At 41.3% G+C, this 18,960-nt stretch overlaps 1 protein-coding gene across 4 annotated transcripts in view; it reads left to right on the top strand.

Moving 5' to 3' along the window:
• KCTD20 (potassium channel tetramerization domain containing 20) overlaps positions 1-16,492 on the top strand; it is a 91,144-nt gene extending 74,652 nt beyond the window's left edge. For all 4 annotated transcript variants that reach the window (XM_032462947.1, XM_032462946.1, XM_032462945.1 and 1 more), the window contains 7 exons: positions 2,273-2,478; positions 5,114-5,387; positions 8,080-8,182; positions 8,549-8,669; positions 9,746-9,943; positions 11,369-11,479; positions 12,839-16,492. In XM_032462947.1, coding sequence (XP_032318838.1) covers positions 2,319-2,478; positions 5,114-5,387; positions 8,080-8,182; positions 8,549-8,669; positions 9,746-9,943; positions 11,369-11,479; positions 12,839-13,131 — 1,260 coding nt within the window. In that variant the 5' untranslated portion in view covers positions 2,273-2,318 and the 3' untranslated portion in view covers positions 13,132-16,492. The remainder of the gene's footprint in view (positions 1-2,272; positions 2,479-5,113; positions 5,388-8,079; positions 8,183-8,548; positions 8,670-9,745; positions 9,944-11,368; positions 11,480-12,838) is intronic.
• The last annotated feature ends 2,468 nt before the right edge of the window (positions 16,493-18,960 follow it).

Below are 18,960 nucleotides of genomic sequence, written 5' to 3' on the forward strand. Positions count from 1 at the left end.
AACTGCAATTTGGGTCCTCTCGTGGAATTTCGTAGTACACTCTGATCTTATTCATTGAAGCATTGTTTGTAATAGTTAAGTCAGAAACAACTTAAAAATAGATAGGAGGGTAGAATCATAAAATACTATACAGCAGTTAAGAAGGAATGAACTACATAGATATGTCTTCCAACATGGATGGATTTTAAGGACGTTTAGAAAAACATGTTACAGAATGAGAATGATATATAGTTTGTATATTTTTTAAAACTACACTTTTATACTAATACAGCATTTTTATGAAGTCCAGAAGGATTCATACCAAGCAAGTCATGATCCAGTTACTTGGAGAGGTACTTGAGGATGATGAACAGTGTCCTTTTTTGCCTTCTCTATAAGATTTGAATTTTTTAGAAGGGAAATATTCATGTATTATTTGTAATACCAACTAAATACAGATAAAATGCTCACTCAGTGCTTAGCAAGTTACTTTCTTTTCCTCATTGGAGATATCTACCCTGCTAAGTTCCAAGTCTATCTTTATATTTATTAATTAATTATATACAAGTAAAACTGAATTTCAACCATGGTATTATAGACTAGGAAGAAAATGTTTTCATTATATTCTATTATAATGAAACTTTTTCACACATTGTAAGAAATAAATGAAGTAACATACAATAAATAGTCTGTGCAGATTCCTTAGCAAATCAGCTTATTTAAGCTAATTTTGTTTTGGTTCAAGAGATCTTTTGGAGAGAAACAAAGAAGTTTGAACTTGGTTCTTGAGCAGCTACTAAAGAGCTGAGAAGCAGCATAGGTAGACAGAGTGAAACAGTTCAAAATCAGTGAGGCTTAAAGAAGCAGACCCCCTTTTGGTCTTTCCAGTGTCGATAACGCTTTTCTGGGTTTCATGGATCTTCTTTACCTTATTCTTCAGGCTTGATTTAACATCTGAATCAAACTTGAAGGCAGTGGTGGTTCTATTTGACTGTATTAGTTGTTGAGCATTAATTTTAAGAGGCAGCATTTTTTGTACGTAAATGTTTTTCTTTAAGAAAGGGAAATCTGAAAAAGCTATAGCCACATAGCAGATTTTCCCACAGAAAATAAGATTTCACTTTATTTCCTCAACTTGCCTTACATTGTAAGAGCCATTGTCTGAAAATTAAAGATTTCATCAACTGTGAAAGTATCGCTTCTTTAAAATTGTTTGTTTTCAGGCATATGTATTGGCTTATTTTTTTCAAAGGGGTCATTTTTATATTTCATGCAAGTTAAAACAAGGAGTAACTGATCAATAAAATTTATGCTCAAAAATGTATAAATACAGTTATGAAGTGATTCAGAACGCACATTACAAGTGTTTATTGGCACCTCTCCATTCGTGCATGTCAGGAAATTCAGAGTATTAAAACATGTTCCTGATCTTAAATGACATAACTTCTTACTAAAATGGTGTTATCATGCAGTCGTTACGCATAAAAATTGATAGTGATACGATTCTTGTACCAGAACACCAAGTGGAACTCAGTATAGTATAAGCTGTGGAAGTGCTAAGCGAGGTAAACCTCAGGCCTGTGTCCAGCAGGTGGGCAGCCCCATGGGTGGGAGGGCCACAGGGCACGATTACCTAAAAGAAAGGTGCAAATGCCTCGCACGTGGTAGTCACTCAGGAGGTGGTGTTCACCATGGTTGTGCACTTCTGGGGCAGAGTTAGCCAGTGACATCTTAGTGTAATTTTGAGGTGGGAATTGAGGGTTGAGCATAAGGTACAGAAAGTGAAAGAGAGAACTTACAGAGGAGAACTGGAGCACTGTAAGTCAAATTTAGCTTTTTTCTGTGTGTGTGTGCAGGTAACTTCTAATTTCACCTCTCGTACTAGCATTATAGTTGTTGTTTTCATCTCCTACTGCTTAATTGTTGCAGGAAGGTATGTGTCTCAATTTCTTAAAACATAAGGGCTGATCTTCTTTATTGACTCTGCCTCCTTTGTGTCTCTGGTATGAACACCAGGTTATTATACCACCATTTAGTATGCAGAATCGAGCATGAATGTGGCCATATCCATTAGTGGATTTGATATCTATTTATGAAGAAAGCTTAAAATTATTCCCTAGTAACAAGTTTATCAACATTCTTAGTGGTTTGGTAAAGACCATTTAAATCAGCCGGGTTCCTCAATATAAAATCACAGAAATGTTTAAGATGTCATCTCTTCTCAGAATGAGAGCTGTCTCTCAGTTCTCTAGTTCAGGAAGAATTCTAAATTATGCATATTTCTGTCTTCCAGGTTTACTTTCTGATCTAGCAGACAGTTCAGGATACACAGGCCAAGGATGAATCTTCACCGTGGCAGTGAGAGTGACAGGTTATTGTGGCAGGAGGCCAGCTGCCTAACGGATGAAGCCTCAGCTGCGGCCCAAGAAAAAGAAGCAAATAGCCTGGCTTCCTCTGGTCTTCAAAATCTTACTTACCCTCTGGGTCCCAGAAATGATGGTATGATGATTAGATCTTGACTTTATTTGGAGGTTTTCTGACACCTGAGTGCCTAGTCTACTCAGAAGGCATAAATGCTCTTAATCTCAATAAAAATAACCAGTTAATTGGCTCAGCATACATATCACAGTTATATAAAGCTGACTAACCCCGAAAATCTCCAGTTACTTAGTCTAGACATCTAACTTGGCGATAATGATGTAAGAAAAATAGTCTTGGGTTTGGAGTCAGAAGACAGATTCACATCCTAGCCCTGCTTCTTATCAGCTGTAACCATGGATGAGATCCTTAACTCTTCTGAGCCCTGCTTTCTTACTCTATAAAACAAGGATATTAATATTATTCTTAACTCGCAAGGCTAGAAGATTATTGAGTTCATGGATGTGAAGGCTCTTGATAAATTGTTAGGTTCTTTTAAACTTTTACTAAAAACAGTAGCAACAATGATAACAGCAGGTACCACGTATGAACACTCACTGTGCTGGAAACTTTACATACATTTTTTAGATCAAGGGTGGCAAACTATGGTCGTATCTGAACCGCTGCCTGGTGTTGTAAATAAAAGTCTGAAGCACGGCCAGCATGCCCTTCTGTTTACGTGCTGTCTGTGGCTGCTGTAGTAGCAGAGACTGCTATAGTAGCAGAGACTATGACCCACAAAGCCCAAAATATGTTCCTTTTAGCCCTTCACAGAACGTTTGCTGATCCCTACTGAGATTAATCCTTTTACTGATGAGGAAACTGGGGCTTTGAAAGCTTGTGTAACTTGCTCAGCTTCACACTGCTAGGAAGTTGGGGACTGGGATTTGAACCTGTATTTTTCTGGCCAGGCTTCGCTGTTATTTTATATACATTAACTGACGATAGTGGAGCATGACTGCCACTCCATAGTGCCCCGTTACAGAGAATTTATGTAGTGGGTCTCTTTTCCTCTCACTCATTTAAGCAGGGTGAAACCTGAGGCATCCATCAGGAATCAGCCCAGTTCAGTTGCTTCATTGCTGGGGAGAAAATCAAATCAAGTGTTCTAAAGAACTGAATTAATAACTTAGGTTCCTGCTTTCATTTTTAAGAACCATACTTGGAGTATTGAAAGCCTGTCTTGGTAATTGAAGTGTTTCTTGCTCCAAGCTTGCCCGGGGATTGTGTGGAAACTTAGCTCTTATGCATGCTATGTGTGCAAACACAGGGCCATGTGGAAAATTTTATCCGAAGCTGTAGGATGTGAACCCTAAATAGGTCTTTGGTCTAGATTTTGCTTTCCTTTTATCTAGAAGCAAATGGGGAAAAACTGAGTGTGCTGTAGCTAGCAATTTAGTTTTATTTCAGGAACTTAGATAACCACATAATTTCCTAGAGGTCATGGGCAGTAATCTTGTTCATGAATTATTGGATACAGATTTAAGATACATGAGGGGTAGAAGTGAGACATTCAGTTGTATGTGTAACATTTTCTTTCAAAGAAAAGTTGAAGAAAATGTAGGAGAATGTTAACTAAGCCAGCCAAATCTTGGTGATGCGTGCATATTGTATTAACTCTGTGCTTTGGTATGTTTAAAATTTTTTATTTAAAAAACATATTATTAAAAAAACATTATTTTACATTAAAGTAAAATCTGTTAGAACTCCCTATTTAAAAGAATCCTCTGGTAATCCTTTTGTGAGTACTTTCCCCTGATTGTCTTCTGTGTACATCCATCCAGATTGCGTGTGTTGAGTCTGAAGCCCGTTTCATGTGGTGTGCTATTACACACCTTTAGGTGCTCTCACTTACATTATTTTAGCTGATAGTCAAACCAGTCCTCTGAGGTAGACAGTGAGCATTACTCTCATTTTACAGGTGATGAATCAGGTTTAGAAAAAATCAAATTTGTTAAAGAAAATTGCTCCTTAGTGGTACTAGGAAAAAAAACTGAGATTCCGTGAATTAATCCAAAGCCGTTTCACCAGAACTTTTCTGTTGAGAGCAAGACCTGCCTGTTCAAAAAATGGTGTTGGTAATGTTAGGATTCTATGCATAGTGAAAATGCATTTTTTAGTGAATTTCTAGGAAAAGTGATGCATTAGGTAGTTAGAAAATATCACAATCACTATCTTTTATGGAAAATAAAATTTAGAAATGTTTTTAAAGAATGTGGGAAACCAATAGTTTGGCAGTTACCAAGTTCCTTAAATAAAACACAGGAAATAGGAGTGTTATTTAGAGATAGAAATGAAAACAAATTAAAAAGTGATGCCCCTGTAAAAACAAGACTAGGGGAGGTGAAGGGGTATGGCAGAGGATTGCTTGTTTTCCACAGAAGTTCTTCTCTAATGTTCAGCTATTTTTAACCAAGTGTGTAGTTTAAATAAAAAATTTAAATGATAAACAGTGTTAGAGTGTGGGCACTACTGCCTTCATTCTCCTCTTATGCACGCACAGAATCAAAAGCTCGAGGATCCGGTACGAATCCCTAGTTTGTGCTTTTTCTTTACAAGCTCTAGGCAAGAGTTTTTGCCTATAGATACATAAAGTTGGGGGGGGGGTTGTTTGTTTAATGTCTTTTGTTCTCGTTTTTTAAAGAGGACAAGGTTTATTTTTCCCCCAAGGCCTTTTGCTGACAAGTTATTTGACTTTGTTTGTATGATCTTTTAGAGCTTTCACTTGACTATGCCTCTCAGCCAGCGAATCTTCAGTTCCCTCACATCATGCCACTTCCGGAAGACATCAAAGGCTCTTGCTTCCAAAGTGGGAATAAACGGAACCACGAACCCTTTATCACTCCAGAACGATTTGGAAACAGCACTGTGGGCTTTGGCAGTAACGTTCATTCCCAGGCGCCAGAGAAAGTGACGCTTCTTGTAGATGGCACACGTTTTGTTGTGAATCCACAAATTTTCACTGCTCATCCGGATACCATGTTGGGAAGGTAATTGATGATGATTTCCTTCCAAATTCACTCTGTTGTCTGTGAATAGAAATACCTGCTCTTTGCCTTGTATTAGATGTGAGAGTAAAAACATTGCATTGCTTATTTTTCTACCTTCATACTTTGAAACAGAGTGCCAGCTGGCAGAAGCCTTATGTGTTGGTGATTTGGAGGGAGGGGGATTCTTGTTTCATTTACAAACCCAGTGTAGTGAAGTGAGCCCCCATACAGGGGCATGCAGTCAGAACTGTGGAAAATAATCTGCCGAATCTCTTTCCCAACTCCTCTATACACTCCCTCTAAAACGTAAGTCAGTACGTAGTTTCTTGTATCCACAATTTGTATAAGCTCACAAAGGTAATGTTTTCTGAGTGCCACAGGCCAAAGATACTAGAATAAGGTGAGATCTAAGTCCTTTCCTTTTTTTTTTTCTTCACCTTTTAATAAAAAAATAGAATTAGACAAATGTTCCACATTACACAAGAACAAAGCCATTTTACCAGAAAGCATTTTGCTTGCCATCTACTGCCATTTATGCTTGGCAATATATGTTAATGCTGTAAGTTTCTAATGCCTGCATCACTATTCAGGTTTTCTGAAACTAGATCCTAATATCTGGCTGTTTTGTTGTTTGACAGCTGTTCTGTGTTCTTCGTGTTCCATTCTCTGTACTGCTTCATTCAGACTGTAGTCTTCTCCACCTACCATCTCCTGCCTCCAGCTTTTTAGGATTAGAGTTTAGGGAATGGGAAGAGTCTGCTGAGGAGGAGTGCTGTCCGGGAGCCTGGGCTGGGAGTTAGGAGATCTTTCCTGGCCAACCGCAGACCTTAACCTGCAGAGCACACTGGGATAAGAGTACAATAATTTGTGTGTATACATACAGACACTGGGCTTTTGAGGATTTTCATCTAGTGCTTAGGAGTGGATTTTATTTAAAGATCTAACCTCTTTCGGGACTTTGAATTAGTCTAAACTGAATTACAAATCAGACTGGACCACACTAACTTGCTGACTTTTAGGCTAAATGGAATCTAGCTATTCAAATATGTGTATATTCAAGCATACACGTACAAATTCATGATGAACCATTTTTAACCAGAGCCAAACATATATATTTCTTAAATATCTGAATTAAGATTAAACTAGAACATTAAAACATTCTCTAAATTGGTCCGATATTTTATCAGAATGACTTCATGTCCTCAGTCTTACCACCATTTCCCCCCAAGTCACCTCCACAAAAAAGGTGTTCCTCAGGGTAGGCTGGCTGTTTGAAATAGGCTGCCTTTGAAAGCAGTGCTTAAAAGGCATGCATTTTCTGGGTAGTATGTTCCTTTATCTAGGTGATTTACCAGCTGAGTCAGCCAAGGTCATAAATGCTGAGAGTTTCCTAGGTTTGTTCTGTCCTGTGGCTGCATACAGAACAGTATTCAGAAACCTAGCCAGTGAGCTGACCGTCACAAGAGGGACAAGCTGAGAAACTGAGGCCAGGTTAATGCAGATCATGCCACTGCTAGGTGAAGAACTCTGAGCCTGGATCCTGCTAAAGATAGATGGGAGTTAAATTTATAACATTGTTCACTATTTTGATTCATAGCTGTCTTGGCTACACTTTAACCAGAACATTCCAGAAAAATGTCAGCATTCTTTGAAGACTGTCATTAGGATGGATTTCTTAACACATGGTATAGTGATTTGGAAAGCATGAGTCTTTTGCAGACGTTTGAAAAGCAGCTAGTTCAAGGTAGGGGAATACCAGCTATGAACAGTTGAGCAGCAGGATTTCCCAACAGGGTAAGGAAGGAGCTGGCAGTGAGTCCCCATTGGGCTGGCTTCTCATGCTGCAGTTCCTATGCGGAAGTGCGGCAGGAGTGGTAGCAGTCATGGGGCGAGTTTCCCTGGCGGGGACCTGAGAGAGGGAGGAAGGATGGGAAAAGACGAATATAAAAGCAAGACTTCCTGTGCCCTCATGACCTCTGAATTCATGCCCAGACTAGGCCTGCTTCTCTGAAATATGTCAAACTGCTGATGAGCCTAATACCTACCCTCCTTTTCTACTTGACCTGAAATTCCCATCGTTAGTTTTCCCTGGGTTGAAGAAGGGCATTTTTTTCCCCAGATTTCTGCCATTAAAACGTACCAAGAAAGGGAAAGCATTAACATATCTGCACCTACTGGTACAGATTCATCTATCAGATTAGATGTTGAAAGCAAAGCTCAGAAATACCGAGGACGGCATGCTGGATAGGTACATGTTGATGGATGAGGAGAAGGCACGAGGAAGCTCAGGAGCAGCAGGTACTGTTCCCGAGCTCCGGGTGTGTGGGCAGGCTTCTCAGTGCTGGAGAGGCCGCGAGAGGCAACCCTCACGCACTCCAGAGACCTTCCAGGGCCAGCCCTGCAGATGGCTGTATTTCATTTGCTGTCCCAGAAGCTCGCTGCAGGTGAACTGTGGAGGCTTGCTGCTTTGTCCCTCCTTGCACTCAAACACTGAAAGCAGTTCTGCCGCCTTTTCCTGTCTGAAGGGAGTTTCCTAAGACTTACCTTAGAGGGGTTGGGTTCAAGTGCTCTGTTTCTAACTTACACTGAGAGAATGGAATGGAGGCTTCCAGAATGAGGTGAAGAAAGGAGAAGGCTTATCTGTGCAGAATCCTGCTGGAGAAGGTAACATTGTTGCCTGGGTATCTTTCAGGATGTTTGGACCAGGAAGAGAATACAACTTCACGAGGCCCAACGAGAAGGGCGAGTATGAGATTGCGGAAGGAATCAGTGCCACTGTATTTCGAACAGTGCTGGTGTGTAGTGGCCTTCTTGCTACATCCTCTTCCCTGGGGGCACACAGAGTCGGAAGCCTCGAGAGTTCCATCGGACTGTGTTCTGACTCTAGGGTTTCTCATTCCTAATCATTGCCTTTCTCACTGTTTTCTGTTCCTGTAATTCTTAAGTCCTTCTCACTTGTGTGAGTTCAGTCAGGTACCAAGTTGTGACTAAACATGTCAGGATGGCCAGGAGCCACTTTGCCATCCAATGAGTCACCAACTTGGTGACAGTTCTAGTAACCTACCACTTTAACAGAACCAGGAGTGAGTAGAGGGTTGAAGAGGGATTTTTTGTTTTCATTTTGTTCTTTGCCTACATTTCTTCTTCCTAATCTGTTACAGGATTATTACAAAACTGGTATCATTAATTGTCCTGATGGCATCTCTATCCCAGACCTTAGGGATACATGCGATTATCTCTGCATTAACTTTGACTTCAACACTATCCGATGTCAAGATCTGAGTAAGTACAGGAGCAGCTGCCAGCTACATTTGAGCAGCTGAACTGTTAGTTTGCTTGGAATTGACATTTTAAATTACTAAACATAAAGCAATTCAAGCGTGGGTTGAAAGTCATCTGCAGAGGTTTACTAACTCTTTCCCTCTCTTGCTTCAGAGCACCGTGAGGAAGTGGGGTAAACAAGAGAACACATAGTGGGTTCTAAATCTAGCTCGACCAAGTGAGTCACCAAGCTAAATCGCTTCCCCTCTTGGGACCTTGGTGTCTCAACTCTAATGAATAAGGATGCTGATTCTAAATATAAGGGAAGGCTCACTAATAAAGTCACACAACATAAATTGGCTGGGTTCTTCTCAGTTTACCATTATGAACTTAGTGTTGGCTAAGTGCTTTGTAGATGTAAACTTGTGTAAGTTTCACAATTCACCTTTGACAGGTGATAATCTCAGAACAAAAGAGAAGACTGAGAAAATATAGCTTGTTCAAAACTCTAAACATTAAAGTTGGGGCTAGAATTGATTGCCTGAATACAGTTATCATTACCTACGCTTCCTGAAATTATTTTAAAATTTATCCTTTGAAGTTCATGGTATATTTCTCTGCATATTCTATGAAGTTCTCTGGACTTGTGGTTTCTCTGTTGGGTCTAGTACACACTTACAGCAAGTCCTTTGGTGTGGCAAAACTTCAGAATATTCCTTTTTTGTGGTACTCTGACCTTGTGAAATTGGGGTCCAGAACATCTTCAGAAGAGGTACTATAAAGAGTCATCCCCAAATGATATTTCTGTCTCTTGTAGAAGTAATGTTTATGTTCTGACACTGTATGTCAAAAAAACAACTAATTGATCAGAAATGCTCAGGGTTTATTAAACAAGAGGAGATTGAAGAGTGGCAGAATGTGAAGCGTTTAACAGAATTGGCTTAATTATCATCTTGGAGCAGGAAACGTTCTTTTCCTTTAAATGGGCCACTTCTCTGGACCTTAACAGTGCAAACAGCTGTTGCCTTATAGTCTCTTCAGTGCAGCAGTACTTGCATTTGGGCAGAGAGGATGTTCAATTGCATTTTGTCTCCTAGGTGCTTTATTGCATGAACTGTCTAATGACGGTGCTCACAAGCAGTTTGATCACTACCTCGAAGAGCTGATCCTGCCCATCATGGTCGGCTGTGCCAAGAAAGGGGAGCGAGAGTGCCACATCGTCGTGCTGACGGAGGAGGATTCTGTGGACTGGGATGAAGACCACCCACCACCTATGGGGGAAGAATATTCCCAAAGTAGGAGCCCCCTGCATGGTGTAGATTCTTTCAGCCAGAAACATGTTGACCAGAGTAGCAGCTAGGTCCCAAAACCAATGTGAATATCATTGTTGAGCCTGTGAGGCCGTCAGTTGGGTCACCTGGATCGTCAGCTCAGTCTGGTGGTACAAGTCCTCATGCTGGGGATACAGTGAACATTGTTATACTTCCCACTGCTACCCCTGGTGTCCCATACTGTGTCAGCACTGAGGCAGCACATTAAGTGGTGGTGTCATTCTTCTCTCCATTTGTTTCATTTTTAAATCCTTTTGAATTGTTAGTAATTCAAAATTAGAAAGTACAAAAGGATATATATTGAAAAGTCTTATTCTCATCCCTGCCTCATCTACCCAGTTTTCCTCCTCAGTTTCTTTTATATCCTTCCAGATTTGCTCAGTGCACATACATAAGCGATTATATAATGCTTTTTTTCTCAAATGGTACCATATCATACAGATTATTCTATACCATCCTTATATAAAAAGCTTCCACCATCTTTTTTATGGCTGTATAGTATTCCATTGCATGACTGTGCCATAATTGATTTAACCAGCCCTGTTGATGTATGTTTAAGCTACAAATTATAAATGATGCTGCAGTGAATATCTCTTTAAACATAGTCTTTTGACACATGTATAACTCTATAGAATAATAGTCCCAGAAATAGAATTTCTGTCAAAAGCTTTGTGCTTTTATAATTTTGATACAATTTGCCAAAATATCTTCCATAAACTTTAAGCCAGTTTATAGTCACAAAACAATACATAACAGGTTTGTTTCCCATACCCTCACCAAAAGTTTCATTAAACTTTTATCTTTGCCACTCTGATAGGTAAAAAATAGCATCTCATTTGAGTTTTAATTTGCATTTCTCATTTCATGAATGAGACCGAACATCTTTTTAAGAGCCATTTTAACTTCCTTTTCTGTTAACTGTAACCATGCCTTTTGTCCATTACAAAGTTAGATTGTTTGTCTTTGTGATTTATAATATCTCTGTATTTATGTATATATATATAGAGAGAGAGAGAGAGGAAATTACCCCTTTCAATATGAGTTGCAAATATTTTTCCCAGTTGATTTGTTTTGTTTTGTTTTGTTTTTTAGCTTTGTTAATGGTGGTTTTGGATAAGCAGAGATATTGTATTTTTATGTAGTTAAGTCTATCAGTTTTTCTTTTATGGCTTCTAGGTTTTATGTTATACCCAGAAAAGCCTTCCCTACCTATAAAATTTTCATGTATGGTTTCTTACGTTTGACTTCTTTTTTAACTTTAATCTGTGATCCATCTGGATTTTTTGGCATCAGGGTTCAAGTCTACCTTTCATTAATCTGAATCTGTTAGCTCATATCCTTCCTCTTACAGACGTCTTCACTCTAACTAACCCGAGATTTTTTTTCCAGTTCTTTATAGCTCCAAACTCTACAGATTTTTCAAATATATTGAGAATCGGGATGTCGCTAAAACAGTGCTAAAGGAACGGGGCCTGAAAAACATTCGCATTGGAATCGAAGGTAAAGAACATCCCAGTCAATATCCAGCTTGCACGGCTCACGGAGTAGGTTGGCTTCATGGCCACAGCTTATGTCCTTAAAGCCCAGCTTTGAAGGGCCTAGAGAATAGGCCCACTTGGAGATGACATTCCTGTCCAAGTTTGAAGATTCCTGTTTTTGTTTTTCTTCACCCTTACATATCCTTTTCATTTTATTTCTAGTTGAAAATGCTTTAAAGCAGCTTCAGGACTAAGTTCCAGTTTACTGCCTCAGGATACAGAGCAGTGAGGGCTAAGGACACTGGTGGGTAAATGGGCTCATGGGCTCCCCACGTGGGAGAGCTTTTCTGCCAACAGTCTTGGTGAGGACCTTTCTGGGACCTAGAAGGGTCCTTCTGAAAACTATAACCGGAGACTCAGAATTTAAATTTATTCCACTACATACCTCCGAGGAATGTCTAGATGTATTGACAGAAGTGCTCTAAGTGATCTTGAGCAGTGGCTTCCAGCCTGTGGTCTCCATGGAAGGGTCTCAGAGACTGATTCTTGCAGAGTGCTGAAGCCATTCTGGTCTCCCTTCCATGAGTCTCTGACCCTTGCGTTTTGCTGCTCTAGCTGTCTCAGTCCTGCCTAAAGAACCACCAGACCTTCATCGTGTCTGACTTAGGTTGGAAACTAAAGTTGGAAGAGATTTTTGAGATCATCTATTAAATCTTTTCCTACTGTATCCTCCCTTGTCTCTTTGGAAATTGCAGGGATGGAGTGAGAGATCACTCCATTTCCCGGAGCAGCCCATTAAACTGTCCTACCATGAGGACATTCTTCCATAGAGCTAACAGATAGCCTCCTCCTCCTGTCTTCTGTGTGGTTCTAGCCTGTGCAGCTATTGAATAATTTCTCCTGTTTCCATGTGACAGCCTTCCAGATATTTTAGGCAGCATTCCTGTTTTTTCTTTAGGCTTAAACATTCCACTTATCCTTAACTACTTCTCATGCAGGATGCCCTCTAAGCAACAGAATGAGAGGACTAGAGTAGCCATACCTTGGTAGCCATACCGCAATACCGATTTTTATTTTATAGTATTGAAGCCAGTAAAATAAACGCTTCCAAAATTAGTAAGAGGCTTCTCTCCCCCTTCCATTAGAAGGGATTGTTGTTACTCTCTTCTAGGGATAAGACCTACTAACCTGAGCAGGAGGGAAGCAAGAATGTTAGGTGGTCGGGGCTGGGAAGGCATGTTCAGAGGCTGGGCACTTCCCTAGTAGATCATGTACCGTCTTCAGTTTTGGGACGATGTTGATGTGTTTGGGAAGGAGGGAGTATGGAAGCTAGAGTGAGCGATTTGCTAGAGTAATGAGAATGGCTTTTTCCTTGTTTCAGGTTATCCTACCTGTAAAGAAAAAATTAAGAGGAGACCTGGTGGCCGGTCTGAAGTGATCTACAATTACGTGCAGCGCCCTTTTATCCAGATGTCGTGGGAAAAGGAAGAAGGAAAGAGTCGTCACGTGGATTTCCAGTGTGTTCGAAGCAAATCCCTCACTAATCTGGTAGCTGCTGGAGAAGATGTCTTGGAGGACCAAGAGATATTAATGCACCACCCACCTCAAGTGGATGAACTTGACCGGCTAAATGCCCCACTTTCTCAGATGGCTTCTAACGACTTTCAGGATTAGGGCCAGCTGTGGGCCACCCCTCTGCGGAGCTTTTCTGTCTGGGATGCCCACAGCTGACCTCCCCATGGTTTGTCTCACCCTGAGTAGGAGACATGCTTCTCCCCAGTCCTTTTCCTTTCTCCCGTAATTAATGTGTGTCCTTTTCACTAAGTCTGTGCCTCTGGCAGGAGACGAAAAAGCACTCACTGGTAATTAAGCTACCAGCTTTGCAGAGGCCCTGGTAACTTGAAAATTTTGGGTCTGGTGCTGTTCACTGAGTCTTTGCATAACTGCAGAAGCAGGAAAGGAAGTCAAGACTCCTGTTGCCTCATACTCAGCAAAGCAGTCTCCATCCTTTACATGCTGTTCTTGGCTTTTGTTTTGTTTTGTACCAGGCAAATTACTTAGCAGCAAAGGGACCAAACTTAAAAGGAGACAATCTCTATCTTCTACAAGCAGGTATGGATGGGATGCCCATTAGAGGTTAATGAAGATGCCATTCCTGGTGGCCTCTGTGCCCAGATTGCATCTGGGAAGAACTAGGCTCTCATTCAAAATGTCCGAAAGGAAATTCTTAAGAGCTTAAATTCAGTTTTGTTTTTCATTATTACAGTGAACAATCCAAAACCTCAGATTCTTTGACAGGAATGTCTTAACAATGTTTATGAAACCTTTTTAGCTTCAAGGTTTCTGAGCCTAAACAAACTGATTTATTCACTTGGAATGAAATTTACAACTGAAACAGAAAAACTCCCACTCAGGCCACTTGGATTATCCTGGTTTAGAATCTGGTACGAAGCATACGTCTTCCCCTAGGGCAGCACACTGCTGTGACTAGGAGACCTTAGATAATGGCTTTTAAAAGCTTCCAAGAGGAGCAAAATTTTCTCACCAGTGCTGTTTCTCAGTGGAAAGATTAATAAGAGCTTGGTGGGTGGGGGATGGCATGGAGGGTGAATCTGGGTAGGGAAAAGTCGCCTGCCCAGGCTTTGTTCCGATGCAGGACTTTTTGTTGTATATTCTTTTCATACTATGGAGTTTTTTTAGATAGTGGGATATTTTAATTTTTGAAATAGCCTGTCAGCCACTCACACTGGGTAAGAAAACCATACTAATGTCATTGAAGGGAATTTAGGCCTAGTAATTTTATTCTGTCAGCTCTGTGTTAACAGTGCACGATGTGTGACAGCCCAGACCACTCTCCACTCCTCCCAGTACTGAACCACCTTCCGTGATGTCCCCATGGCTGTTAACAGCAGAGCTAAATTTAGTCTAGAGCCAGATGTAAGTATCTTGAGATTTTCTATTTAACGGTAGAGGGTTGGCCTTCCAGTCACCTACTCTGAGCATTTACTCATCACAGATTACAAAGCAGCACATAGTTTCCTTCAAGTTCTTTAAAATAAGAACATGACTGGTTTTTTTTTAATTTCATTTCCATAGGATGCTGTAGGGTGAGCTACTTGATGCCACTTTCTGACTACCCTAGTCAGTCCTCCAAAGGCAAATTCAGATGGTTGTTGATAGCTACTCTTTCCAGGCTGGAAGAGCAAGAATGTTCTTAAGAAGTGTATTCTCTGTTTAGAGGGCCAGGGCCAGCATCACAGGGGACATCAACGCTCTGTTACTTACTCAGAAAAAGTAGTAGTAAGGGGTTAAACTGAGCTATCCCCCACCTACAGAATTATTCTCATTATCACTGGCATCCATTTGTAAGACTGAGGGCCAGCGTTACAGTTTAGGGTTAGTATTATTTTGTAGCCAGAGGGGTAGTTTTATTTCTGTGAAATGAATTGGCTCATATCTGAGGTCAGGTTTAGCTTTGACTTTACCGTTACTACATTCACACCCACTAGTAGTTGACCAGCCCAGATACTTGTTGAATGGTGCTTCCTTTATGCTGATTTTCGGTTGACTTCCACACCGTCACAAAGGAAACTTGAGTTAACTTTTATGTAGTCTATGATAAGTGTGTAATTTTTGTTATACAGCTTATATGTTAACATTTAATATGTAACATGCCTCAGCTAACACTCTAATTAGTCCTTGCTTAGATAAAAAGCCAGGTATGAAAAGATGGCATGCATTTAACACTTTGTTCTGTTAATGATTTTCCTTAGGCTTTAAAGAACTTAAGGTGTTTTCCCCCCCGAACTGGGTTGATCTGCTTTCGGCCCCAACCCTTGGGGTTTGCATGAACTGGAAATCTGTGGAGGTAAACCTGCCGCTGTCACCAGGTGGTGGTGACTGAGGGAGAAGCTGGGTGCACAGGTTCCTTCTGGTGGAGAGGGAGGTTTCTTCTGCACCCCACACCCTCCCAGCCTGGAGCTCAGCATCCCTGTAATTTGGTGGCTCCTGTCAGCCACAGCTGCTTTGTTCCCAAGGTCAGGACATTCCACAGTGGCAGAACCTCTCAGTTCTCACAGGGACAAGAGCTGGGTTGTAGTCATTCCCTTCAGAGTCAGTTACTGGCCAGCTGGGCAAGAGGTGTTTCTAATAAAGGTGGAACTCAGGTTTGGTGTTTTTTCTAAGTGCCTAAATAAGTAAGCCAGGCTGTTTATATAGAAACATTTTCATAAGTGTCTAGGTAAAACCATTTGATCTTATTCAGAGGTATCTATCCCAGCAAGCCAAGATAAACCTGAATGTCAGGTTTAGAAAATGAGTTTGTGTCTCCATATCACATATAGTTGATTAGGAAACATTTGCTATTGAGTTGGGAGCAGGCAAGGAGAGTGTTAAAGTGTGTCTGGTGAGACTACTTAATAGTTTCTCCACAGTGGAGGGAAAGGTATTAAAAGAATGACAGCAAAAAGGGTAAGGAAGCTAGAAAGTAACTGGACTTACTGCATGATATGCAATAGCCAATATTATTTTGAACTAAATTCCAAGAGAACAGCGTGGTGCCTGATGTATGCAGGTGTATAGACATACTGTGGAGTAAGCCCGGGGGGGACGGATATATTTGCAAGTAGTGTTCTAGCGGGTGTTCTGTAAGTAAAAGCAATCAGCACAGGCTTTGAATTGTCAGAGCACAATGGGGAGACTTTATCCAGTAATAGTCGACATAAAGTTAAGAATCAAGGGGTGTTAGCAATTTATTCAATGCTACTTCTTGCCATCATCGTGAAATTGTTAAACTGGGCATAATGACTTCAGAAAGCAAACCTGATGCCTTGCCTGTATGGGTGATGGAGCCACGTTCGTGCCCTGGGTGGGATCACCTCTGCAGGAGAACATTACATTTCCTTAAAGGCAAAATGCTTATAGGTTTTGCCTCTTTACTTTGTATTACTTTTAAAGTTGCACTTGTTCACCTACCAGTGTTTACGAAATCCTATATTTGGGATGCTTTTTCTGTAATAAAATATTATCATTTGTGTCCATGTTGTTTTTTTAGCAGAAAATAAAATTGGAAGTCAAGATATTAAAAAGGACTGAAAGTAGCACCCAGACTGCCCAGAAGAGTCTCTTCTGTGCTCGCTTCAGCAGCACATATACTAAAATTAAGTCGTCTTTTTTCCTGCAGCAGCTGCAGGGCTCGCCTGGAGCCTGTGTGTGCTTTTCGCATCCTGCTAATTTCTTGCAACTCACAGGTTCCAGAGCCCTCATGGTCAGCATTCTTGAGTTTCTGGTTAACTTGTCTTCAAGACCCCTTGAACTCTCAGCTCCAACTACACAGGACCCTGCAAAGCCAAATGTCAATCTGAAAGGTAAGAGGACTCACAAACTTCTATGTTCTAGTTTTGGTTTAAAGCAAGTGAGGAAGCGTGGCAGGGATGAAAAGCAGGTACGAGATAGTGGTCTCTGATTGGCTGTCCTCTAGTCAGGTGTCTCCTCAGGTCACTTGGCCTGCGCGCTTATTGGTAATACTGACAACTTCAAGGGGTGCTAAGCAAGCCAGGGCCTCCCTAGCTGGCCTGCCTTTATCAGCACAGAGGTTAAGAACATGCTCTGAAGACATGGCCAGCAGTGCCTGGTCACAGGGACATATGCTAACTAGGACACAGTTCTTCCTTTCAAAGGGCTTTTATGATCATGTGTAAAAGACAGAACTATAAATAGTCCAGGTCACCAAAACTATGGAGTGGCCCGCTTTTACTGTGAGAATTCACAAGAGGATTCTAGAATTGACACAGGAGCCAACTTGTGAAGGACAGATACTAGTTGTTTTGGACCTGTCAGCAGGGGAGGAGGTGTTCCAGGCCAGCTCAACTATGTAAGCAGAGATGCAAAGGTGAGATAGTTGCTTGTTCTCAGGAAAGAGGATGGGGGATGTGGAGATGCAGCCAGAGTAAAGAAGGACTCTTATACCTCAAAGGTGTTTGGTCTCCTTACATCATATTGGGAGCCTTAAGAGTCTTATGCAGGAGAATGCTATGATCAGACTTGAAATTTAAAAGAAAAAAAATCTAGGGGAAGGACCCGGGACAAAGTCAGCTAAGAGCCCACGGCAGCGGGTTCAGCAAGGAATGATGGAGGCACTGGTAGGCTGGATGGCCATGCCCCACAAGTGTGCATGCTTACCACTGGGAGCCATTAAGAAGTTCCTGGCTTGGACAGAGGATAGAATGAGCTAGGAAAAAAGGCTATGAAGGGAAGAGTGGGATCTAGAGTTCTTCGGAGGGATCTAGGAAGGTTGGTCACTTTGAGAATCTCACCACAAAAATACAGCTGAAGCCACAGTACAGGGGAGAGCACATGAATGAAAAGAAGGCAGAGGCATTGCTCTGAAGAGCACAGGCATTTTGAGTGGATTTTTTTTTAAGTCAGCAGTGTGAGTGCAGTAGGTGGTCATGTAACATGAGGGCTGAAGAGAAGCCAATGGATATGGCAGTGAGGACACCAGTGGCCAGAGGAATGATTATAAAAACTACTAGCATGTTTTGTACATGGGATAACTGATACTAACGTGCCACACAAGGGGAAGGAATAGAGAGATAGGCTTTCCAAAGCAATGATTCAAGACTAGCAGGCAGTGGCAGAAGATTCCTATTATGCTACATAGATGAGTGTTAATTAGCAATCTGCTATTCAGAGCCTGAATATTAATCCCAAAGGAATTACCCTTTAACTTTTGAAAGTAATTCTAAAAAGAAACAGGTACTGAAGAAAATTTGGATGCACTCCTGAATCAGAGGCTGAATGACATCAGTATTCAGCTTCCTTTTAGTACGTATGCAGTGTAGTTCTGTTGTATTCTACCTCCCCTTAAGACTAGGAAACAGTTATCTACGAATAGGACCAACACTGAGCCCATAGTTCCTTCCAAACATGTTTCCTGAAACCCATGAAACTTGGAAGGAATACATTCTGTCTGGCCTGCACTTCTACCCTGGTTCCTCCTTGTCTCTCTTGAGGTTCCTTTCCCTGACCCAGAGAAGGGGCTAAGAAGTGGGACCCAATAGGGACTCCTCACGCACACAGCATCCAGAGACAGAACCCTGCTCTGGTGGGCACAGGGAGCTGAGAAATCCCATCCTGGGAGCGTGAGAGATTCCTGGCCAAACCTAGGCTGAAAAAAAAACAGGGCTGGGCTACAAAGAGTTGTAGAAAGGTCTGCCAGTTGACAGCACTTTTGTCACCAGGTCTCCTCTGGGCCTTACTGCACTGATTACAAGAGTGCCCCCTGTGCTGTAACACTGAACCATGTGAACCACTAACCAGAGGCAGTCTCTCTACACGGACTCCAATTCAGAAGACTTGTTCTCAGGGAGCAAAAAAGCAGGTACCATCGTCCCTGAGACAGTAAAGCACTTGGCCTAAATACAGTGTTCCACTGGTCTTCAGACAAAGGGGTTAGAAAAAGCCACCAGCACTCTTGCTCTTTGAATTATAGGCCACATTTCC

The sequence above is a fragment of the Camelus ferus genome, chromosome 20, assembly GCF_009834535.1.
Source record: "Camelus ferus isolate YT-003-E chromosome 20, BCGSAC_Cfer_1.0, whole genome shotgun sequence".
In the NCBI taxonomy this organism is placed as follows: domain Eukaryota; kingdom Metazoa; phylum Chordata; class Mammalia; order Artiodactyla; family Camelidae; genus Camelus; species Camelus ferus.